Source organism: Aythya fuligula, chromosome 9 (assembly GCF_009819795.1).
Source record: "Aythya fuligula isolate bAytFul2 chromosome 9, bAytFul2.pri, whole genome shotgun sequence".
Classification (NCBI taxonomy): Eukaryota; Metazoa; Chordata; class Aves; order Anseriformes; family Anatidae; genus Aythya; species Aythya fuligula.
The window spans coordinates 2,529,669-2,555,308 of record NC_045567.1 but is presented as its reverse complement, the minus strand read 5'-3'; the positions used below and the strand labels follow the sequence as shown (position 1 = coordinate 2,555,308).

Below are 25,640 nucleotides of genomic sequence, written 5' to 3'. Positions count from 1 at the left end.
GCGCCGGCTCCACACGCGGCCGAGCGCCGCCCGCGCTCTCCCCCCGCCGCCGCCGCCGCCGTCCCTCCGCGCCCGGCCCGGGCGGGGCCGCGCTCCGCGGCGGCCGCCAGGGGGCGCGGGCGAGCGGCGGCCGGGGATTGGCGGCGGGGCCCGCCTCGGCGCGGCGGCGGGGAGGGCGCGGCGCTGCGGGCCTGCCCCTGCTGCCTGCCCCCGCTGCCTGCCCCCGCGGCCGCTCTCCCGCCGGGCGCCGCGGCGACGGTTACTTAGCGGCTGGCAGCCGGCGGCCGCTCCCTCCTCCCTCCCTCCCTCCTTCCTCGCCGCCGCTCTCTCCGCCCGGGGAGCGCTCGCACCGAGCGAGCCCGCGACGCGGCCCCGCCATGACCAAGGAGGCGAAGAAGCCGTTCCGGCAGAGCGTGGCCGAGTGGCGGCAGTTCGTCTACAACCCGGACAGCGGCGAGTTCCTGGGGCGCACGGCCAAGAGCTGGGGTGAGCGGGGGGCGCCGGGACCGCTCTGTGCCGGGGGGTGCGGGGGCGCCCCGGCTGGCTCAGCTCCCGCCGCCGCAGCGGGCGGATGCCGCCGGGGGGCCGGGGCGGGGGGGTGGGGGGCCGCAGGTGAGGCCCCCGGCCCGGTCCCCCCCCCCCCCGCCGCCGGTCGCCCACCGGGGCGGCCGCGCCCGTGGGGCCGAGCGAGCGGCGCCTTTGTGCGGCCGGGCGCGGGGCGAGGAGCCGCGGGGCCGGCCCCGAGGGCCCGCATGTGCCGGCGCTGCCCCCGCCTCCCGCTCGGGCTCCCGGGGGCTCGCGGCGCCTTGCGCAAGATGAAGGCTCCGCGGCCGGCCCGCCCGAGGCAGCGCGCTGCCCCCTCTCCGGGAGCCTCCCCTCCGAGCTGCAAAGCCCGCGAGCATCGCCGCGGCCCTTCCAGGAAAAATATTTGGGTTTCCTCGCCGTGTTTTCTCACGTTAGGCGCTCGTGTAAACGCTCGGTGTTAGGATGTTTCCTCAGCCCTGGCGGGACGTGTTTACTGACTTCAGAAAGCGCTGCGTCGCCTCCCGGGGCTTGGATGTTGCCGGGATGCTTCGTGGCTGCGCGCACAAAACCAACAGGAGGCTCAGCATGGCGCGGGGGAGCAGCGCAGCGCATCCTTGGCCCTGACACAGCCTCAGCGAATGCTAATGCCGGGGCGGCGAGGAGGAGCGTGCAGCCTGGGCCGTGCCAGTGGCTCGGGCCGTCAGGAGAGGGCCCTCGCCCTGACAGGGGTTCGCCTCCATTCAGATGGAAATAAGAGCTCCGAGCGGCTCTGCCAGTCGAATAGCAAAGGAGAGGAAATTTCCACTATGCTGTCGTCTAGTGATCGCTCAGCGCAGGCAGGTTTCCTGAAGCGCGTGGGTTGGATGAATGGGTGTATGGTTTGCAGAAGGCTGTTTGTGTCGTGAATCTGACAGGCACAAAGGCTGTGGGCACATCAGAAATAGCTTGTGACTCAAAAAAAAAAAAACTGAAACAACCTTCTCTGTTCAGACCTATCTGAGAGGATAAATCACTTACAGTGTTACTAGCTCGTGCTAGTCCAAGGCCAAGAGATAACGCTTGAAATTGATAGGACTAACTTAGCGGGTAATTGAGCTCTTATGTTGTTTTACAGCCAGCTCACTTGATAAAAGATGTTTTTCCACATCGAGAAAGTATATATAGACCCAGATAGCAGTTTGAATGATCTTGCTTAATTAGCTTTCTTAAGTGGTTTAGGTGGTTGACACAGGGTTTGTGATAGACCTTTTCCTGAGGTATACGTTGAGAGGTGACTGCCCAGCAATGCTATAAATTGTCAGCGTATGTTTTTTTGTCAATATTTATTTGTCCTGGCATTTTGCAGTAATGCCTTGTGCTTATTTAATTTATTTATTTGCATATATTAAATAAATAATTATTTTTGTCTGTTTTGGGAATTTCAGTACTTGATATCCCAGTCTCAAAATCATCCACAAAGATGAAAGTAGCAGGTTTTTGTTTTGTTTTTAATTGCCGAACACTCATTGAGTGACTCTGCTACAGGAGAACGTGCTGGTTCTCACTTCTGCTCTCAGATCACTGATGTGAGCTTAGAGCAGGCTCACTGACTGTTGTTCCCTTGCTCTTGCTGAGCTCCCCTGTGAAAAGCAGGGAGGCAGGAGAAGTGAGCTCTGGCTGCCTGTCTGCTGGGCTGTGGCGTCTCCAGGGACAGCGTGGTAAGAATTTGGTTGGCTCTGATTCTTCCTTGTGCGTTTCTTTTGTCTCAAGACAGCTTCCTCTCAGAAATGAGACAGTAACAGTAGAGAAATTGTTAAATAGCTGTTTGCAGTACGTGTATGTATTGCCTGGTCTGAGGCAGTCCTGGAGGTTTATCAAAATTGTGACTGCAAGGCAGTGCTTGTCTGTGCATTGGAGTGCCTTGGCATTGGAGTACTTGGCCTTATTTGCCATTTCTACACCAGGATCTTTAAAAAGATTTAGCACAAGCAGGTTCTGTTTCACTCTCTGCTCTTTTGTCACATTGCAAAGTGTGTTGCCCTTAGAGTTTTGTGAAGAGTTGCCTTTTGCAGGTTGGTAAACAGGCTGCACTAAGTCTCCTCCTGTTGCAAGAAATAGAGGATTTGTGCTTTTTGCGGACCTGAGGGCTAATTTTTTTTGTCTTTCACTAACTGGTATCCACATGTCATAGTTTTCTAGTTGTTTTAACTGTCATTAATTGGATGGAATAACACAAGCGCAATGAAATGCTGGAAATGGACTATGGATGGCTGAAGTCTGTTTCCAGCTGCACGCAGAGAGGGAGGATCAGTCCTGGGGCTGTGTGCAGGCTGTCATCGGGCAGGGCAGAGGAAGGAGAACTTGGAGCACTGCCACGTGGGTCTTTCCTGTAAGTAAAAGGAAGATTAGCATCTTGTTCTACATGTAGTGGCAAGGTGCTGTGCCTGCCTGCAGTTACAGCAGGAGCACAGGGTGAGATCATTGCTGCAGGCAGGCAGTATTTCGTTTGTGGTCACGCTGGGGGTTATGCCAAGCCTGTTGAAGCCTTTCTGTAAAGCTGGCCATGTCTGGGTGTTCGAGGTAGGGATGATAACTCTTGGACTATGTATAAATTCTGGCCTCCTGAATAGTCTTGAGTTCTTAGTGGTATCCTTCAGTGCACAAATATGTGCTTGAAATGAAAAAATAACAAAGCAGAACAAAGAAAAACCAACAAAAGCCAGAAGATGTAGATTTGCTTCTGTTTAGTTTTCAGTGTGTTCGTGCTGGGACATACAGTGCTGTCAAAGCTTCAACTGCTTTTCTGACTTGGTTCTTCTCTGTTCATTATAGTGTTTGAGCAGGGTTTTGGTGTGATTTAGCTTCCTTCACAGTTAGCATAGTGTTAAACGTACTGGGATCACTGTCTACCAGTGCAGTAGAAACACTTGCACACCCAAGCTGTGAATCTTACAGAGGCAGTGCTATTTTTTGTGTCGTGGCAGATGGACAGAACACTTAAAAATTCCTGCACAGCCAGGAGTATGACCGCAGTCAAAATCTTACTAAAGTTTTCCATGATATTGTACATCTTAATAAATAAATATTTGAGAAATCAGTAGACCGTTTTATTTTCCATGACAGAGATAGCTCTGAGGAAGGAAAGTTTCCTTTTTACCGTTGAGGGTATCAGTAAGCTCTGGTGGTGCGCTGGGGATGTGTGTGTTTTAAATGCTTGACGATTGCACTTAAGCACTTCTTTTGTGATTCTCTGCAGGTGTTTCACTTGGCATTTTTTATTGTCTCCTGGAGATGTTATATCTAGATCCCTGGTTTATTGTGAAATAAACTGTAACCCAGGACCAAGGGTTTATTTCTTCTTGAAGTCTTCCTTCCCTCTTTCTTCCTCTCCTTCCCCCTGCCACTCCCCAAACCAGGAAGACAGTAATTCTGAAGTGATTAGGCAATAAGGATGAGACATGATTAGTGCTCATCTAATCTGTACAGATATGTAGGTATAAAGCGAAGAAATCCATCTGCAGGTGGACCAAAAGGCCTTCTGAATGTTGCTGGCATTGGTGGTAGTCCCTAATAACACTGCTTACCTTTTATAATCCCCCTAGATGAAGTTACTGAAGAATGATGACGCAGGTGATAAGATCAATGCAGCATGTAATCCGTAAAACCATAAAGACAATGTTTTTCAGTGTTTTGGAGGCAGTTGAGTAGTTGCTTCAAGGCCTGTTGTGAGTTTGTTTACATGGAGGCATGCATATATCTACCTATGTGTGACGCTTAGGAAGAGCTGCCAGTCTGGTTTATGCCAGACTGATGAGCTGTTTGTTGTTTTTGCCATGTAAAGAGTGGAAAACTTGTATTTGTCGTGGTAGTCATGGCCAGATACTTGATGTCCTGACTCTTTACCAGAGTGAGATACTCTAATTTTCACTGCGGAGGAGTTCTCTGATTCTTGCAGATGAACTCCAGCTAGCAATGGCACCAACGTGCTGGCTCGGAAATACGAGTTTTCCAGATTTGACTGTTGCTTACCAGCATTGTTAGGATATGAAAGGATCTTTGATACTGCGGTGTCCTGCAACAAGAAAAAAACACACACACACAAAAACCCACTAGGTATTACAGGTAAATTGCATTGCAGGATTTGGTTTTGATAGTTTTCTCTGTGTGTTCGGGTTAAATAGTGAGAGCCTGCAGGTTGTGCATGGTGACTCCACCCCGGAAAGCATGGCAGATTAGTCGTGGTGCCTGCGTATCCCTTGGGTTAAACATGGAGGAGTCTTTTCCACTGTTACTTGGGCAGATCTCGTTCTCTGACAAGAAATCCAGCACTGTGTAGAGTTATTTTGGCTGAGCTCCTTGACAAGTTATGGCTCATTCCTTGTGATTAGCTTAGGATAATTAATACTAATAGGCTCACAAAGTGCAGCTTAGTTTGGTGCCATTGGAAGTTGCAGGGCTCCTTCTTTCTTTTTTTTTTCCCATCCTCTCCTTTTTAATGTGGCAAAGTAGCATAAGTGGGGCAGTTTATTCTAATACACGGTGTTCTGCAGTGCAGTTACAAGTTATGTTAAAATACGGGTCAAAGGCAGCATTTCTTGGGGGTACGTGCATCTGCTTTGCTGTGCTGGGAGGGGAGCAGAGGTCTTCCTGGCCTGGTCACTGCTGCCCCCCCACCGGCACGAGGACACAGTTAGGGGCTGTGCACAGACATCGGGGCCCTCTCGTGCCTTCCTCAGTGCTGCTGCTCCAGCTGTGGGCATGAGAGCCCATCAGGAATAAACATGTGTGTGGGGGGATCCTTTTTTAATGGCTTGATGAAAGTGTATGCCAGAACTGATTAATGCGTGGGATACAAAATGGGAGCTAGCCAAAGTGTTGGGTGTTTTGTTTCCTTGTTTTGTGATACCCAGAATACATGGGATATTTAGGAGGAGATCACTGCTCTGTTTTGGGTCCGGTTACAGCAATTGTAAGCTTACAGGTAAAGCAAATTACTGGTGCAAATGCAAATCCAGGTACAATTATGGTAATGGCTTTTGTTGATTAGGATTTCTACTGCTTTCTTGGTATGCTCTTCTCACCTTCTAAATAGCCCTAGAAATAGCTTGCAATAGATGTCTAGCTGCCTTGTTCGTTATAGAACAGGGCTGGTTTTGCATTGCCTCGGGTACTTTGCTTCATAACTTGCAGTTGCCGTGTGAAGTATTACATACCAGGAGTTCCCAAATGCATCTGAAATGGCTGCTCGCTTTCAGAGTGCTGCAGGTTAGTAAACAACTGTCTCGACAGCTGAAGTTCACCTAAACTAAAACCAAAACCTGGTGATGTTCAGCTGGTTGCTGCATGGGCTTTTGTCATGGTAACAATGATTTGGGAAACACCTCATTATTTTAATATGCAGATATTTTTTCAGAAGTAGTGCAGGTACCTGCATTTGCAGTAGTCATGGATTACTGGTGGCCGTAGCGCACAAGGAAACATGTCAGTGCAAAATGCAAGAATAGGTCCTGGGACAGGAGCCAGAGCTGAGGCTGCCTTCTGTCATCTCCCAGTGGACAGTCCTCATCACTGGGGTGCAGTCATTTTTGCTTTTTTTTTTTTTTTTCATTTACTATGGAAAATAGAAAAGTATTGCACTTGAGTCTCTCTTATAGTCGGGTGTCAGTGATAGAGCGCTGGGTACTGATTTTGATGTGTTATCTCTTGGACTTCCTGATAGCAGCCTTATTGACAGAATATTTTGTAAAAAAGTGAATTTGCATCATTGTTTAGTTATGTTTTCAGGTTAGAAAGGTTCTGAAGATGCTTTTCTGTAGTTGGCTCTTTGTGTGAGCACCTAAATTTCTCCATACCAGTATAGTGCCCATTCTTTTTGACAAGATGTGTGCGTCCATGTGTCTCAGGTGATGAGTCTTGAAACAGAATGATTTGCTCTTCTTCAGCTTAGTATTGTATACTCAATTAATTAAACAATTTGTGTAGAATCTTACATGTCATTTACCAGGTCTTCTATCCAAACAGTATACATGCTTCATCTTCAGTCAGGAACTATCTCCAGATACACCTACATTTTGAAAGGTAATCTAAGTGAACTTACTGGTACATATTTTTAAAAAGTCTGAAAAGAGAATCAAGGAAGTGTAGCAAGCACTATGTTATAAATTTTCAATTTTAATGAGATATGCTGACATATATAAGCCCATCAGGATCAAAAAACGAGCAAGAAGGGAATATTTAGTATGTTTGCTTGAAAACCTTGTTACAAAAACAGTTGAGCTTTGCTAAATTTAAAAAGGTTAAGTGAGAGCTGTGCATCCGATCTCAGAAAAAGGACCAAGTTCTCTGGAAATCTCTTCAGCTACGCCTGTTACGTTGTCTTTTCACTAAACAACTTGTATCCAGAGTCCATGTCTGTGTGTGCATAATGAAAAATGGGGAAGAAAAAAAAAAAAAAAAACACAAATCGAAATAAAACAAGAGTAAAGCACTTAATCACAGTAAGTTTTCTAATGGTTTTCCTAAGTAGTGTTCTCACCTAGCAGTTTGCTTCAGCTACCTGATGGAGAGGTATGGGCATGTAATAAGCTGTTCCCCTGAGGCCATGTGCTCAGGTTTTGGGGAGCTCTTTGAGTTGTCAAGTTGGAGCTAGTAGCACCTGTGTACCTGGAGCATCCCAAGAACCTTGCTGGATCCTGGAGGTAGATCTGTACAGCAGGTGGACGTGCTGGGCCACGACTTGGAAAGCCTGAGCGGAAGGCTTGGTGTGTTCTCAAACACCTGCAGCAGGAAGCATTTCCACCTCGAGGCTCTCGTGGAGAAGGAGGAACATGCGAATGAGTGTCGGGTTGTGTGGGGTGCTCTCAGGTCCTCAGCATGCTGTTACACCACCAGTGCACCTCTGCGATGTGTTCCTGATCCAGCGTAACAATTTCATCTTTGCACTCTGTTCCTTCATCTTCCCGACCACCCATTCCTTTCCAGATGCAAAACTAACTCCCTTAAACAAATGGAGCTGGAATATCTTGCTTAGTCATCTTTGCTAGCCTCCCAATGCAGCCCAGAGTGGTCTCTAATACTTCTCTCTTAAGGATACCAAAATGCCAGATTTTACCCTGTACATTTTGAGAGCTGGCAAGTATGAAGAGAACTTTTCTGTGTTGTGCAATACATGTGTGTGCTGGGGCATGCTGATTTATAGCTACCGTTGGGAGTGACAAGGGTCCTGGAGGGGGAAGAAACAACAAATTGAGCATTTTCTTGCTCTTATCTTTTTTGAAAATCAAAACAGGAAATTGGAATTAGCTGAAACAAAAATAATAACTTTAGCTTGTCTTTACAGGTTTGATCTTACTATTCTACCTGGTATTTTATGGCTTCCTAGCAGCGCTCTTCACATTCACAATGTGGGTTATGCTTCAGACACTGAGCAGTGACATTCCAAAGTACCGCGACCGGATTTCTAGTCCAGGTAACACTGTGTTTATTTTTTCATAAACCCATTTCTGGTTTAACAGTTAAGTTTTACTTGCAAGTTTGTTTTTAATTTGCAGCTGTCTATGAAAAACTGTGATTATTATTCAGTCACAAATTTCAATGGAAAAACGTGAGGCAAGTATGAGGCAAGTTATATATAGCATACATTCAGTCAGCAGCTCTTTGTGCATATGTGCTAACTTTTGCTGATTTTTTTTTCTCTATATATTCTCTTTAGTCAATTTTGTCATATGTTTAGACTGCAATTTTCCCTTTGCATCCATACAAAATTTTGTTGTAAAAGTGGAGTTATCATTTGACCAAACTGCTTTAGAGATACTTCAGATCAATTCTCTTGGATCAGATGGAAAGCCACCTGTGAGTAGTGTTTTGTACCTGGAAGAAAGTACAGGAGGGGGCTGTGTTAGGGGGATGATCTGCTCAGGAGCTTGTAAGGACTACAATGGGAAGGCATTTTCAGAGTTTTAATTTTAGTATTAGTTTTCAACCAACGTGGAATGCCTGTAGGTTCCAGAGCTTGTTGACACATTACATAGGGATCCATGGAGAAGGGAGGGTGTGATTTTACAATGAAGTTAGATCTATATAATATGTAGCTGCCACTAGAAGTGGTGTCTTGCTACTTTTGTAGCTACTTGCTTTCTTTGTGTACATGCTCATCTAGTCCTACAGCTGGCTGGTTCAATGAGCTAAATTGATGGAAAAATAACTGCACAAATAAAAATGTGTAATGAGATCACTGTCTTTATTTTAAATATATCACAGAAAAAAATCTATCATTCTAAGCTCTATTCTGGTGTATCTGTATACTAGGAGAAAAAAATAAAAGGATTTGCACTGTAAAAGGTTTAAAAGCTGCTTCTGCATACTTTATATTGAAGAGATTAGTCTTTTTCTCGATACTGTTTCTGGAGAATGTCTAAGTATTTGATTTCTACGTGTAATTTAAATGATTGGGCCACCTGAAAATTTAATAAGATCTCTCAAATCTTTCAAAAACTTGGCTTAGGGATCAAAAAAACTAAATGGCTATGCAATACATATATTAATTTGGGGCCCCCAGCACAAAAAAGCTGTGGGCCTGTTAGAGTGAGTCCAGGGGAGGGCTACAAAGATGATCAGAGCCTGGAGCACCTCTCCTATGAAGAAAGGCTGAGAGAGCTGGGGTTCTCTCAGGGTTCAGCCTGGAGAAGAGAAGGCTCCGGGGAAGCCTCGTTGCAGGCTTTCAATACTTAAAGGGGTTTCTTAAAAAGATGGAGAAGGACAGGGAGATAACGTTAGGAGGAGTTGGGAATGGTCTTAAACTAAAAGAGGATAGATTTAGACTAGACATTAGGAATAAATTCTTAATTGTAAGGGCAGTCAGGCCCTGGCACAGGCTGCCCAAAGAAGCTGTGGATGCCCCATCCCTGGAGGTGTTCAAGGCCAGGCTCAATGGGGCCTTGGCCAACCTGACCGAGTGGGTGGTGTCCCTGCCCATGGCAGGGCGTTGGAGTTAGATGATCTTTAAGGTCCCTACCAACCCGAGCCATTCTATGACTGATATTTTGGTGAAAGTTAGATTATGTCTTTAGAATACTTTTTCCTTTTTTGAACTCCAGACACAAAATTAACCACCATCTTGCAGCTGCATTAGTACTCAAGATGAAACGTAAATCTGTGTGTGAGCAAGTTGCAGCTGGGCCCCTGTGACAAATCTCTCTGGATTCTGAACAGCTTTTGTTTTGATGTGATGTTCAGGCCATCTCTAACAGGTGCCCTTGGACCATAAGGGATTCTTGAGGATCTGTACAGACTTTTCAAGCTAATAATGTGCTAAATTCTGAAAGAAAAACAAAGAAACAAAAAAGATGATCTGCTTTAGTTTAAATAATAATAATAATAATAATAATTAAAGAAAAAAAGGTGGCTTACATGACCATTTCTTCTTCTGTGGTAGTCTGAATGTTGGTAGTGAATAGAGCTATGGCTTAATACTGAATTACTGAAAGTTTCTCTCTTGAGTTTGGGTTATTGATTTTCCTGTGTTTTTAATTGTCATAAAGGATGTTAGTGTAAAATAGCATATCTTCTACAACTAGTTGTTTTTTTTTTTTCCTTAGGTGTTTCTTAAACATTTCTGAATTTATTTTTATTAACGATAATTTTGTGAGTAATTAAAGACAATAAAATTGCTTATCTCTGTTTTAATGTTAAGCTTAACTGTATCATTTTTCACTTGCAGTGAAACATGTCATGTTCCTGGCTGTAAAACTTTAATAAATTAAAAAAAAAAATATCTGCACACAAAACCTGGATGGCGTAGGTTAAAGGTTTTATTCTTCTATTAAACATATTTGGAAATCTCCCAGATTGATTTATTTTATAATTGGTATTTGGCTTGCAGTGGGCACTGGAATACAATAATAACAATCAAATGCAGATGATTTTAAGGCTTTTCTTTTTTTTTTTTTTAAATCTCTTGGAATTGTAGGATAATGTAATCTCTGTTACAATCCTAGGTATAATCCTATGTTGAAGCTGCTAATTTTGTTCCCCTAGAAGGCCCCATACCCTGCATCTCTCATGGTCTGTGCTTCAATCCTTTTTCAAGTAGCTTTTTCTGCAGCCTTTCCATAGTCTCTAGGCAGATTGTACTGCACTGGAACTGGAGCAGTCTCTTCCTCTTAGGATATTTTTGAAGTTCCCCTGAAGCAATGAGTCTCTTCAAATTATTGTTTTTTTCATTGATGACTAGTTTAGTAACTTTGTCATTCACTTTGAAAAACAGCATGGAAGTCTTTTGTTTACAGTGTAAGTATATAGATAATAACAATCTCTTCTCCCCCCAAACTCCTGAAGTGACTTTTCAGCCCTGTTGCTAGTTCCCTTGTATTTTTTTTGAATCCCAGTTCAGTGTGGAGGTCAGAAAATGACTAAAGGTGCAAAGTAATTTGTAGTCAAATATGGTATTTGTAATTTTACATGGTCTGTCAGTCACAGAGGTGTTTTGTTTTGGCTTTCCAGGATGGAAATTTGGAAAAATTCCAAAATTTGGAAAAATTAAAAAAAAAAAGGAGAATGGAGAATTTTTTTTTTGAAATCCTGAAAAAAAAATAAATTTAAAATTATACATAATTTTGGAATCTAAACTATGTTTGTGTATGATAAATTTATAGTGCATGCCTTTCTTATTTCCCAAAGTATTTATAGTAATTTCTGCTTTCACATGAGAAGCTGGGATATTTCTGTAGGTGAATGACCATAGACCCGGGCTGGTTAATGGCACTTTCTGTATGCTTTCCAAAAGCTTACTGATTGATTAACTGTGGTAAAGTATTAAGAATCCTTCATTAGGACAACTTCATCTCCCTTGGTGCCGGCCTGTGTGTGTGTCAGCAGAGCACGTGGCTGTGTGACCTCCCTCCCGTGTTGCCAAACTGTCCCTGAGATGTAGCTGAACAGTTCCTTGCCCCTCTCTTGGGAAGAAGGGCAGCTATGTTCTGTCAGGAGCCCCAGCTCCATGTCAGTGTCTGCCTTTTTCACCCTCCAACGCGAAGCCGGTTTTGAGGATGCTGCAGTCATTCCTCCCGCTAGGCCCAGCACCTCTCTGCAGCTCGTTCCTTGCTCTGGCAGCAGGCAGGGGACCGGTAGCACTGCTGTCCTTGAGGCTGTGGCGTCCCGTGTCCGTCAGGGACCCCGTAGCTACCAGGGCCTGGCTGTGCCGTGCCCCTGCCCGGTGCTTTAGTCCTGTGTTCTCCTGGCGGCCAACTACCTCTCATTTCTCTGCGGAGAAAGAGGGAAGGAACAACTAACTAACTTTGTCTTGTTTGGGAAAACTTACAAGCCATCTTTATGCATTATAAAGCTTCTTAAAAATACTTTGTTTCTTCTGGGTGTCTGTGAGATAAATAAAGTCTTAGCTTCATTCTACGTTGCCTAGAGCTTTGACGCATAAGCTTAGCTGAAGGTTTTCTGGGTGGTTTCTAATTTTTTTTTTTTTTTTTTTTTTTTTAGTTTAATCTGCTAAATGTTGAAAATGTGAAGTGAATCAATAAAATAGTTTGATTGAAGGTGATTTAAGTTTCTGATTTTGCTATTTCTAATCATTGGGTTTGGTTTATGAATTGTAATTATATGCAGGATTGAATTAAATATAGGTATTTTTTCAATTTATGGATGTGATTTTTGAGTAGGTTAGAGCGGTTTAAGGATGAGTTGTTGTTCAGTTCTTTACTTGCATGTTTTCTTTTTAAGGGCTAATGATTTCACCAAAGCCAGACACTGCACTGGAATTCTACTTTAACAAGAGTGATGCCAATTCATATGCACAATATGTTTCTACACTTAAAAAATTTCTTGAATGTAAGTAAGTTACGAACAGCTACCCTAGTAGTTCAGGTGTCTTGCTGTTGGGTACATTAGTTTCCTTTTTAACTTGAAGTTAGTAATTGCTAAAGAAAATTGACATACTTTCAGGCTTACTCTAGACAAGTATGTTATTGAAGTATATACTTCACAGGAAAAGGTAATTATCATTACCTACATTTGACAGGGAAACTGAGCCCCTCAAAAATTGAAAGTCAGAATTGAGGAGGTTCTGTAGAATTGCACCTTTTTGCATGAGTTGCTTTGTTAGCTACACAAAGTATGGGCTTTTCTTTCAGAGCTCTGGGGAGGTGAGAGGGGGGGTAGGAAGAATACTACATTAAATGATGACCTGCCTCTCCTGCAGTTCAATAGGTTTTGGACTCGATATGAGGTTGAGCATTTATTACCTTTTTTCCATTTTATTTTATGAATGCTTATCTATGAGAGGCGGGTGGGGGGGTGAACAAGACAGAATGTGTTAAATGGTGAATAGGTGAGCATTTGTGACAAAGTGATCTATGTACTTGTGAAGCAGAAGTGAGAATAACTTGGGATGTAACTATAATGTCAGTTATACTACCCGATGTAAATGTAGAGGTAGTTTAATATTAGCCATTAAAATACTTGAAGTTCCTTATAAACTGTTTTAAAACAAAGTACCGAAGGAAAACTGGCCTAGGTTCCAGGTTAAAAATAAAAAGTTTATATTTTAATACATTATTAATTTAGAATGATGTACAGAAAATAATAATGATTCTAGAAGGAGGATTTTATTTATTTTGTAATATTCTCTGTATTCTTTCGTTTGGCTACAATGCCACTTATTGGGGTTAGACTCAATCTCTAGAGGTCCCTTCTCCTGCCTATGATTCTGTGATTCTTGATAAGACTTGAAAAAGCGTTTAAGATAGAAATAAGAGGCATGGTACTGTGAAAATAATCCTGTAAGAAAACTCCTAGAAAAGTAATAACTATAAATTAGAGGTTTTTATAGGCTTTCTGCATTTTTACCTACTTGTATGCTTTGTATTCTTGATTTTAAACCTATTTTTCTTTCACAGCATATGATGATTCAAAGCAATCCGAAAATATAAACTGTACACCAGGAAAGGTTTTTGATCAGAATGATGTTGCTGATAAAAAGGCATGTCGATTTAATCTGTCTGAGCTTGGACAATGCTCTGGAAAGGAAGATAAGACCTTTGGCTATTCTAAAGGAACTCCCTGCGTGCTTGTGAAAATGAATAGAGTAAGTGTTTGCTTTTTTTTGTTAAAAATATTTTTTAGTATAAGCATTTCCAGCTAACACTGTATGAAATATCACTGCTGAAAAGGACTGAAATACATGTTCAGTTTGCTTCTCAGGATACTCACATTTTTGTAATAGTGTAATTAACTGAAATGTCTACCAATACATATGTTTCAGAGAGTAAAATGAAGTGGGTTTTTTGAGCATTCTAATATTTACAAGTATTGGCTTTGATCACTTGCATCAAGATATCTGAAAACCCTATTTAAAGAATAAAATGTGCTTTGGTTTAGCTTACTGTTCTGTGTAACAGATTGTATAACGCTCTGCAGGTCAAGCGTGTTTTACTTGGTGCCTGCATTCCAGAAATGTAATTAGAATGTCATGGGTTCTGTAACTCCTAAACTATGCAAAGTGGTGAAAATTTTACTGAATGAATAACTGACTTTCCAGTGATGTTGTATGTTTCTTGAACTGCTAATTGGTTTGTCATTAATATTACATGCTTAATGTAAAATAAGAAAATAGTCCTTGGTATGGCCACTGTCTAGTTGAGCTTTAACTTAACAATACTTCGCATCTTGGTTCTAGTCTAAAATTGTGCTTCAGAAAATTAATACTAGACAGATTTGCTCCCTGTATCAACTCTGTCATAGTAAGTGGGAGAAAGTTTGAATTTGATATGTAAAATTGGAGAGGGGAAGAAGGTCTGTAAATATTTTAACTTTCTTTCCTTTAGATAATTGGATTAAAGCCTGAAGGAGAGCCATATATACAGTGTACATCTAAGGTCAGTTCTGAATGTAAGAAATACGCGTGTAGTTAATTTTCCTTGTGATTAAGATGAAAAGTGAACGTAAATGCTGTCAGAACATTTATTTCCATCTCTTCTGTTAGACTTCGTACTTTGTTTTTTATTGTTTTTATCTTACTGTATGTCTAGTTTTAATGTATTTAATTTCTTCCCTATAGTTAGTCTTTTATTCTTCCCTTTTTAGATGTATTTGAGCTACCTCACTTCCTCTACCATTGAGAAAATGCATAGGCATAACTTGTAGTCATGCTTATTTATTTTTTATTTAGTGTGAGTTATGTTTTATTTTTCCCATTTCATAACCTGTATTTTCATTTTTTTCTCCATGCTGCAAGTGCACCTTAGACAATTTTATAAATGATGGGTAAGACAAAATGTGGAAAGTGGTGTTGTTACTGTTCAAGTAAAAGTTGTCTCCAAGTCAAATACAAACAACTTGTATTAACAGCTACTTTATAAGTATTTATTGTGTACCAAATGCTTACACAGAATGTTTTAAGGTAATTATTGTAATTGCTCTGTTTTCTACATATTTCTCCTAGACTGCTTGGGGAGCAGTGAAAGCCGTGGTAAGTTAGTAGGTTCAGCAAGGGATAGTCATGGCTCCTAGATTGAGTTGACTGATAAAAACATAGGCGGGGGAATTTCAGTAATTTATGGGACAAATACCGCAAGTTTTTCTGCCTTCATTCTAGATATCTGTGGTAGGCATAAATTTTAATACTTGATTTCTGACAAGTCCTTGGAAGCTTTGATCTCCCCACAGTAGTCTTTTGCAAGCAAAATTGATTCCTTCTCTTATTTGGGACTCATTTCTTTGTGTCCATTCTTAAAACATGTTCTGTTGGAGGGATTCATTTCTGTAGAAGAAAGAAACACTTTTTCTATTCCTACTTTTCCCCTTCTCCAATTTATTATTTTTTGTAATTTAGTATCCCAAACTGGACACAAGGTTTCTTGTAGCTGAGGCAGGTAATGACAGAATTTTACCCTCTGTCATCACACTGGAAGTTGTTACGTCTCTCAAGGTGAATTTACTGTTTGTAATACTACTACTACATTAGGCACCATTAACAACTGTCGTTTTCACCTTTTGTCTGTGTTTGATTTTTAGAGAACAACTTCTGACTACTTATGCCCATTGCTTATTGAAACTCTTTGTTTAAACTTGAAAGATTACACTGTTCTTTACATTGGCTCACGTGGCCTTCTTTCCAGTTCTGTTTTTATTTTTTTTGACTCTATTGGAAAAGAGCACCTTGTAATGGTCTCTTCTGTAGTGGATGAGGTGACTGCTTGTATACCTTCTGGGACTTGGTGATGCAAGGATGGGAATTGTGATCCTCTTCTCTCCGCATTGGAGAGGTGGAGAAGGATAGCCAATTGCTTTGCATTTTGTTGAGGAATTTATAATCATACTGCAACTGCCACAGGATCTGAATGCCCCCTAAATACTGGCTCATAACAGAAATTGAAGTGTAGAGGCTCTTTATCCTTCTCTGTTGATTCTCTTATTCAGGGTGTTTACTTAGTCTTTAAATAACTGCTGTGTTGCAGCATTTTTTTTTTTCCTTCTCTGTTACTGTCAGAAAATGTGGATTAAAAAAGTTTGGGATGCATTACAAAGCTAAGTCCAGGTGATACTTGCTTCTGAAAACAAGCCTCTTGCTGGCTATAATAGCTCATAGAATATATGCAAATGCTTGAGCAGTTCGTAGCACAAACGCAAATTAACCAGTAGTTATAGGTTTTGCATCAGATTTTTTTTAATATCTGAGTGACAAAAATGGAGTTTACCTAAAAGTGATGCTGCTGAGCAGAGCAGATATCCTATTATCGTGTTCCCTTCATTATAGGGCAGACCTTTTTTTTTAACCTCTGGATGAGCTGTTGATCATTTTTTCTTTCCACTTCACCAACATTTTTAAATATTTAATATTACTTGATTTTTGCACGTATTGGGAGCAATCTGAAGAACTGTCTGCCTTGATTTTTATGCAGTTTGACTTTTAAATAAATCTAAAAATTAACTGTAAGGACAAATCTCTCAAATACTAGATGAGGTAAACAGCCTTCTGACCACACATCCTGCCTGTCTTTGCTACCTGAAATATTTGAGTTTTTCATTTTGAAATTGATACCATAAAAAACAAAACAAAACAAACAAACAAACAAAAAAAACATTTTCTTAAAGCATTCTTCTGCGAGGTGACCCTTCTTTCTTACTGTGCCTTCTCCTTGAGATTTGTTTAAAGAGAGAAGCTTTGGGTAGATTTGTGACATCGCAGTTGTCATGTTTCATAGAAGGGGACCACACCTCCTTGCCCCCCCTGCCCCTTGCTGTCATCACAGTGATTTCTGTAGGTAAGGGCAGTTAGTGTTAGTGTCCAGAGCAGCTGTGGCTGCCCCATCCCTGGCAGTGCCCAAGGCCTGGATGGTATTTGGGCAGCCTGGGCTGGTGGGAGGTGTCCCTGCCCATGACAGGGGGTTGGATTTAGATAATCTTTACGGTCCCTTCCCACCCAAGAAAATCAGTAGGCTTGTACTTTTTTAATTGCAGAGAAGATAAATAGTATTAATTCCAAGCTATATGCATTTTTGTTGTTTAGAGATCATCTTGACTTTGTATTAGGCATCTCTTTCTAATTTACAAGAATGAAAAATACCTTCCTTGCCATTGTCAACATACTTGGCCTTGGATTTGTTTGTTTTTTTTTTTTTTTTTTGAAAGAAATCTCAGAAGTTTTATAAGGTTCTGCTAACCTGGATATTGTTGTTTTATCTTGTTTCAGTAAATTTTGCTTTAAACTGCATCGTGAGTCTAAATGGCTACTGCAGTTATACCTTTACTCCTTAGATGATGTCATTCTTGCACAAGTTCTTTCCATGTACCTTTTTACATCTGTGTACATCTTTTTTCTTCTGTGTATTTCCATGTGCCTTTTAGCATCTGAAAAATTATTTTAAGACAGTCCTAATAAAAACTCTTGTAGGTGAGGTAGAAATCTACCTTTATGTGTCCAACTAAGATTGTAGATTTGCTGACTGCCTGCAACTTTGTGGAAATTTTCAATGGTAAGCAGAAAAAGTGACACTAATGCATTGGTTCTTGAAGCTTTTCAACTGATGCAGCTAGCTTAATTTTTAAAAGTTTGTGTAAGGATATTAGTTAGGATTAATTATTATTAATTAAACCAAAAAAATCCACAGCATTTGCATGAGGCAGGCAGTTGCATGTCGAAGAACCTCTGCCATTTTATTTTCATAGCTTAATGCATATGTTTATGACTGCATGCATGTGTTGTGTTTAGCTGCTAGAGAAAACCCCGCTCCTATTTATCTTTCTTATATCATTCTGAATTCAAATTTTGTAAGCATTATTTCTGAAATATATTTGATTGAGTATATCAGCCGCACGAGCTGTAGTGAAAATAGAGACTAATGGTGAAACAAAACATTTCTTCTTAGTAATTAAATTTGAGAACTCAAGGTCTAAAATATTTAATGAACATATACTGAGGAACTGCAATAATTTAGACTTCAAAGAAATAAGAATCTGGCCATACCCTGAACTCATCTGGTATGGTATGTTCTTTTGGTGGAAGAGGAGGTATTTCTGGGCTGTGGTTCATTCCCTGTTTCTTGATCTTTCTTTACATTCCCCTTAGCTAAGGTTTTTTACTGCGGTTGTATTCTGTACTATGTAGTATATCTTTTTTTTAAAATTGCAGCTATTGTATATGGTAATATAGGAAAAAAAAAAAAAAAAACAACAATGAAAGTTACTAATGCACTTTGAAATTGTGATTTACACTGAAAAAGTAATGATGTTCTAAGACATATTTGGCATTGGTGCATAAACAGTGGTGAGCTGCATAAATACAGTGTGTACTATTCAGAAAGGATCTAATCTACAGACATTTTAAAAATCATGTAAGAAATAGGTTGGATATTAGGAAAAAAATATTTACTGGAAGTGTTGTGCAGCACTGGAACAGGCTGCCCAGTGAAGTGCTTGAGTCACCATCCCTGGAGGTCTTAAAGAACATGTAGATGTAGAACATACTAACATGGTGTAGCAGTGGACTTGTCAATACTACATTAAAGGTTGGACTAGATGATCTTAGAGGTCTTTTCCAACCTGAATGATTCTGTGATTCCATAATTGCCCTTTATTATGGCAGTATGTCTAGCTGTTAAAGCAAGTCAGGTGAGATTCGTGCATTTCCTTGCTTTGTGAACTTGAAATAGTTTGCTATGCAGGAGATGCAGTCCTGAAGAATAGTGTGTATTATGTAGAATCAGTCAGGTTGGAAAAGACCTCTAAGGTCATCTAGTCCGACCTTTAACTGAATACTGAAGTCCACCAGTAGACCACGCTGCTAAGTTCCAAATCTACATGTTTCTTGAAGACCCCTGGGGTGGTCAGAGCCACTTCCCTGGGCAGCTTATTCCAATGCTGCAAAAGCCTTTCAGTGAAGAAGTTTCTCCTAATACTCAACCTAAACCTCCCCAGTGCAACTTGAGGCCATTTCCCCTTGTCCTATCACCAAAGATAACAGACACTTGGAGATCTGTCTGTCATTACGTTGACAGCATGTGTCTGGGACAGCACAGTGTATATGTAAGACACAAGAAGATTGTGTATCTTACAGACTGGGTGACTCCTTAATCAGAAATTATGCAGCATCTTTATAGGTAGCTGCTTCTTGCTGCTAGATTTGGTATTGTAGGGGAAAGTCTAGTGATAAGACATGCATATATGTATTATTTCCTTCTGGCTGCTGATGACACAAACTGTGGTAACATCATAATTTTAAAGCTTAGTTTCTGTTTAGGTAGCCTGTATTACAAAGGTAGCTGAACAAGTTAGGAATGGCACGCTATTGCCAGAGTTCCTTGTGAAGGGTTGGGGTTGTACTGTTCCAAATTTGAATCATGAAAACCTGGCTTTAAACAGAAATTCATCTCATCTTAAACATACATATGCTGTTGCTTCACCAAAATATACAGGCTTGCTTGTGGATACATGGGATTTTAGCTTATATGTGTGGGTGTTTTGTTTTCCTGCTGCTGTTATATTAATTTCAGTGACTATTAAAATATACCTCCTTTCTTTGACTGGTAAGGGAAACTTGAATATGAGCTGTCTTGACCTGATTACTAATTTAAATGTTACTATTAATAAGCTTTACTGCAGCAGATGTGTGCAGCATGTAGCTGTTTGCCTAAAATTCATCTATTTTGGAACTTACTTTAATACTTTGGAGCTTCTTTTTTTTTCTTTTTCTGTCCTTCCCCTTAGGGATCATGCACTTTATCATTGGATTATAATTCCAATTTTGTACTTTTAACCAAGTAGATATTAACTTCTAATTTTGTTGTTATCTCCAATCATAGGAACAAGGCATGGTTGAGATAAATTATTTTCCTCCAGGAGGCTCGATTGACTTAATGTACTTTCCATACTATGGGAAAAGCTTACATGTGAGTATGTCTTAATGATGGTCTTCTTACAAAATAGATTGATTGTGAAGTTTGAACATTTTAATGAGGTACTCGTAAGGAATATTATATCTGCACAGATTTTATCGCGCTTGATGAGACTAGAGAGATGCTTTAGCGGATGTAAGGAAGTAAAGTAAGCAGTGTCCTAATGAAGAAAAGGCTGTATACTAGTAGCATTTATGGCATCTGCTGTTTTTTGGTCACTGATATATTCTGGAATCTTTCTGACTGCAGGGGAAGGCAGAAGAACTAAAGTAGTTCTTCTGACCCCAATACAATTCCGAATAGTTTATCTTAGGGGCTTATGTACAGGATATTAGATTTATAATTCAGCATGGTATTGTTGCTTATACATCTTTGTGGCTCTGCAGTCATGTTTTTTCTTCACACTGTTAAGAAGCACTTCAAGGTTGTTAATAACATTTTTTTTTTTTTTTTAACTTAAATGTTTTTTTTGTCTTTGCTTGTCCCCCTTGCCCTCTTTGTATTCTGACATTTATCTACTTGAACAGTGAAGTTTTCAAAGTAAAATAACTGCTTTATGGACACAGAATATGTATAGTTAAGACTCCAGGTTTTTTTTCAAATTTAAATTTAGCTATTTTTTTCATTGAATCTGCTTGCAGTAACTAGGTATGGAAAATCTGTATTTTCTGTAAGATATACAGTCATATTGCCTTTTATTGACCAGGTTGATTGATCAACCATTGACTACTGTTCACCACTGAAAATAAAAAGTACTTTTTAAATGTAAATCTTTTAGGCCCATAGGACACCATAGTAGCTGTTTGATATTTTCCCAAAGGTTTTGGTACTAAGTTATTCACTTACTATTTTTCCAGTGTATGCTATGCTTATTTGCAGCAGTTGACACAATTTTTTTCTTCACTTTTCTTAATGAGGAAGGAGTTTTTCTTCAATATCTGCTTTAATGTAATTTATGTATAGTTCTGTCTTCTGTTTTGTTGCCAGAATTCTTTAACTGGTAAAGCATTCATTTTCTTAGACATAAAAGATTATAGAGAGACTGTCAAACTCTGCCTATGATAGGCAGAGTCGGTATGTACTCTATTCCCTTTTTGGAATGACAGAATAGGATAAGTGTGTTGCTTCTTTAAGAAAAGCAACATATAGCATGAGTAGACCTTAACAGACCTTGATAGACCTTGTTAGGAGATAGTTTGTACCAAAGATGGGATGAAGAAAGAACTTTACTCATACAATTCCTGTCTTACTGCTATACTGATGAAAAGGTAAGATTATGAAAGGAGAGCAACTAAGTCAGGCAGAACTCAGTGCTGTTCTTTACTTGATTTAGGTGGTTAAGGAAAAAATATATATTTTTAATTAACTGGTATTTTCTTTTGGAGTCTTTGGGTCAATGTTCTTTCGTGTTCACTATGGTGTAGTATAGGTTTGTTTGAGGATTACTTGCTTATATAAGATGCAATTCTCCTATCATTAATGTACTGTGAAAAAGAAGGCAGCAAGAAGAGTTGAGAAAAGTTGAGTATTTGACCATGTCTCAAGAGACTGGATTGATTTCTTGCCTATACCACAAAATGTATATCTTATATCTATGTGAAACTGTTGAACTATTTCATTCTGTAAAAGAGTTAAGTGGATACAACTAATCTTGCTGCTGTTGAGCTAAGGTAGTAGCAATGGAAGTACTGATTTTTTTTTAAGTACATAGTTTTATGGGCCAGAATGGTTATTTCCCTTTACTGCTCAGCACAGTGAACTCAATTGCCTGACCTTAGAGAATGTACCTTTTTGCAGATCATCTGTAGTGCTTAGTGAGGATGCTGATTCTCATCCCCCGCCCCCAGTCATTTTATATTGAGTAAAAAGTCATTTTGGCATCATATCTTCAGAACACCATAGAAATTTGTGTACCCATTTGAAAAATCTTAGAGATGTGAAAACATCTCTGAGCCAACTCAAGGATTTTAATACTTTTAATGTGGGTGGTATAACCATTTGAAACATGAGAATTTTGAGGATGACTTGCCTAGTTCTGTTTCCTCCTCCCAGTTTGATGTTTACAGGGGAACAGGAAACGTTCTGATCAAGTAAAATCACCCTCCACCTAGACAAAGTAGTTAAGTCAATGTATTTCTTACTAGTCCTTCATTTTAAAGATTTTTGCACATACGCTTCCATGCCACCATTCTTTGTAAATGAGAATTTGACTATTCTTTGTTGCCTTCTTTGTTAGAGAGGTAGAGACGATAGCTGGTAAGTAACAGAAAGGTATTAGAAGAGTCTCTTTAAGTTAACAAAAAAATTAATCCAAGGTTTTGTTCAATTAAAATTTAAGGCTTGCACTTGTATGATATGCAGTGTCATATTTAGTCCAGTAGCTTCTATGAATTTTATTGTTCAGAATTACCCATGTTTGCTGGCCACCAGGAGAGTAAGTACATATTTTTACTTAAATGGCAGTCACTACTGTTGACCTGAAAATAATAAATAAATTGTGGAAATGCTTGACTCTAATATAGGCATGAAATGCTGCTCTGAAAGTATATAATGAATTCTTATTTTAATTGATAGTCACTTTACGAGAGAATTAAAGTTGTCCTAATTGAATTGGACTTGAAAAATCATACTATCTTGACAAAAAATATAATCGTGTTCCATCTTATATTTTAGTTGTTCTTATAGGGAATGGAGAGAAGAATTGTAATTGTTTCACCAAATATGACTGACCAGGATACTGTTGAAATACTCAATGAGAGGTTTCTGTCAAAAACTATCAAACAGATAACACACACATTATTGTTGAACAAGTAAATGGGATAGGATGGAAGGGAAGCTAGCTTACTAATAGTTGTTAAAACATGCTATTGGGAAAAAAAACAAAACAACAAAACACTTTAAAATGCGTTAAAAATTTGTTCTATAAGAAATTGAGAAGAAAAAAAAAAAGACAAAAGAGGGAATTGGTAGGAAAGCAGAATGTAGTTTCAGAGGATGTTTCAAGTAGAGGTTTCTAGAAAATCGAACCCAGTGTACTAAAAGGGTAAAGTAACATACCACTTGAAGATACTGTCTGTGACTCATATTAGGTTGAATGTATTGGTTATGAAATAGTTTGAAGAATGTATACCTGATTATTTAACTTGGAAAAAAAAAAAAGTCTTATCTCAGTCAGACTGGGCTTTGAAAGGTTGGGTTCTTAATTAGCTTTTTTTCTGAACTGTTTTGATGGATTAAATGTTAATTGTTCATGCTAATTGTTATATTCACATTACTTACTCCAGTATCTCAAATATTTTCCCCATCTTTCTGTTTACTAGGCTCACTATTTACAGCCTCTAGTGGCTGTTCAACTAGCAATTAACTCCAACAGTACCAATGAAGAAATAGCAATTGAGTGTAAGATCCTGGGCTCACCTAATTTAAAAAATGAAGATGATCGTGACAAGTTTCTGGGACGAATTGCCTTCAAAGTTCAGATGACTGAATAGCAGGAGTAGAAAGTTCTCCACAAAGTAAACGCTGTGTTGTCTGTTTTGTATCAGCTGGACATGCCATTCTAGGATATGAGACCACCTTGGAGAATGTTAAGGTGGCTTATGGCATTCAGGGTAGCATAACAATATGCTTCCAAATCGTATGTTTAAAATCCCTCAAAATAAATGCCTATCATGCTTCTGCCTGCCCCATTGGAACAGTGTACAGACTATAGTTATGTCATAGGGACCTGTAAATAGCTGTTTTCAAACACTTAATAATGGTGACCTTTGTCCTGTTCTAAAATGTGGTTTTATCCCCCAAGTGAGTGTCTCAAGCTTACTGTGCTGTGCTATGTAAATATTGTATTGATTTAACACTGGTTTAACTGTCATATCTCAATGCTGACACAGTTACAGGGATAAATAATAAATGGTACCTGATCGACACGGTGATTTTTTTTGAGAGAATAAACACCTCCACATAAACTGCGTGTATGGGAACTGGTGGGTGGATGGATGGATGCCTGAGTGGAGATGCCTTAAATTGTAGATTGGGTGTCATGGGAAAATTACAATGGATTTTAAGAGTTGATATGGATTTCAGAAAGTAAGTGCTCAACTAGTACTTTTTTGTGCTTGTCACTGTGCAAGTATTGTGTACATGTAATACTTGGTATAGAGTTTGGTATTCTAGTTGAGGAATTGAATCTTTCTTCGTGTTGTTAAATTGCTTGCGATATGTGGAGCACAAATAAAATCTATACAATATTTTAAAACTTTCTAGTTCAGAAATATCAATATAAAACAATTAAGATTCGTTTAGAGTCCTGGTAACAGTTGTACAACAGAGCTGCTTGAAAGAAACAGCCTCACTATCATGGGAATAGACTTTCATTTTTCCAATTAAAGATAAAAATTGAAGAACCTCTTTTGGGGAGAGGGGATTGTCTTGATTAAACATTCCTGTTTAATTTATATACTGTTTCATTGCATCATTTTAACATACTTCATGTTTTCTTGTGCTCTTTCATCTTGTATTTTCTGTTTATTTCCTCATCAGCCATTTAAAAAATGGGTGTCACAACTGCTTCATAGAAATTGGCTATTGATTTGGAGTGTGGATTACTTGCAATTTGTTTTATCTTTTTTTTTTATTAATCCACTTGCTAAAATGACTACAAATAATCAAGCTTATTTGTGACTGCTCCTCACGTCAAAATGAGTTGACCCATTATACTGGGTAATAGCTTCTGTAGTCTTTCTGACATGGGATTTATAATGCTGTTCCCTAGGGTTTTTGTTTCTGTTTTCTTGAGCATGTGGTCCACATCCAGTGTGTTAATCTCAGTATTAAAGACTACAGCAAATTAAAGACTATAATTTGTGCAAATACTGGTTTGTTCTGTTAGTAATATCATGGCCTAAATTTGTTACTTAACATGCTTTTATGCCTAATTCCTAGAGTGTTTCTATACTTTATTTGAACAAATTAAGTGAATGGTTACTAAAATTCAAGATCCAGTCTTAAAACCCTGCTTTGAAAATGTTTGAGACCAGTGTAATCCACATCAGTGCAAAAATTTTTAAGTACCTGTGCAAGCTTACACTGGTGAATGTTTGGGGGAAGCTAATCTTAATTGGACTTTAACAATGTTGAACCTCATTAAAATAGATCTATAGTGACTGATATCATTTAGCATGCTTTTTTGTTGTTGTCTACAAAAGAAAAATTGATGTTCCTCACAATATGCAATGGATACTTATGTAATGATAGCATGCATCAATATTGAGTGAGAGTATTCTTTCAAAATATTCCATTACTAATGTTTTAGATCATGCAGTTTTAGAGCTGGGATACCTGGGTTCTTGAAGATATCGCTGATTGGTTCTCTGTATCTTAATACTGCCTGAAAGTATTTTAAGAGTCCTGACGGAACTTAAAGTGTAGAGGTTACATCTGAAAAAGAGAAATACTCTTCATGTTAAAAAAAAAAAAAAAAAAAAAAAAAAAAAAGTCACACTTGTGTTCATTTAGAAATGGTAAGAATTTTTAGTGAAATGCTCAGTTTTCAAATGAGTTGATTGTTGCAACAATTTCTTTCTACTTCTTTATATAGACAAAGCATGAAATGGCAATTCTTCACCAGCACTTTTCAGACAGGTAGAACTCAATAAAATCCTGTTCTCCCTAGATTTTGTAGAAGTGTGGTTTTGTTTTGTTTGATTTTATTTAATCACACAGGCATCATCAGTGATG

General features: G+C 39.5%; 1 protein-coding gene across 2 annotated transcripts; it reads left to right on the top strand.

The window, feature by feature from the left end:
• Positions 1-235: 235 nt before the first annotated feature.
• On the top strand, positions 236-25,574 carry ATP1B3 (ATPase Na+/K+ transporting subunit beta 3). 2 transcript variants are annotated; one of them, XM_032193081.1, is made up of 8 exons: positions 237-486; positions 7,844-7,972; positions 12,235-12,342; positions 13,410-13,597; positions 14,337-14,387; positions 14,954-14,980; positions 19,812-19,898; positions 23,225-25,574. In XM_032193081.1, the coding sequence occupies exons 1-8, from the start codon at positions 378-380 to the stop codon at positions 23,393-23,395; spliced, it is 870 nt and encodes a 289-aa protein (XP_032048972.1). In that variant the 5' UTR covers positions 237-377; the 3' UTR covers positions 23,396-25,574. The 2 variants fall into 2 exon arrangements, with proteins under 2 accessions (XP_032048973.1, XP_032048972.1); XM_032193082.1 differs by lacking the exon at positions 14,954-14,980 and having other exon boundaries at positions 236-486.
• Positions 25,575-25,640: the final 66 nt, after the last annotated feature.

Bases quoted from the DNA above. Each gene is read 5' to 3' on its own strand.
- ATP1B3 (XM_032193081.1), top strand. From the start codon at position 378: ATGACCAAGGAGGCGAAGAAGCCGTTCCGGCAGAGCGTGGCCGAGTGG. The intron at 7,973-12,234 runs GTAACACTGTGT...TTTCTTTTTAAG, and splicing joins CGACCGGATTTCTAGTCCAG to GGCTAATGATTTCACCAAAG. The intron at 13,598-14,336 runs GTAAGTGTTTGC...TCTTTCCTTTAG, and splicing joins TGCTTGTGAAAATGAATAGA to ATAATTGGATTAAAGCCTGA.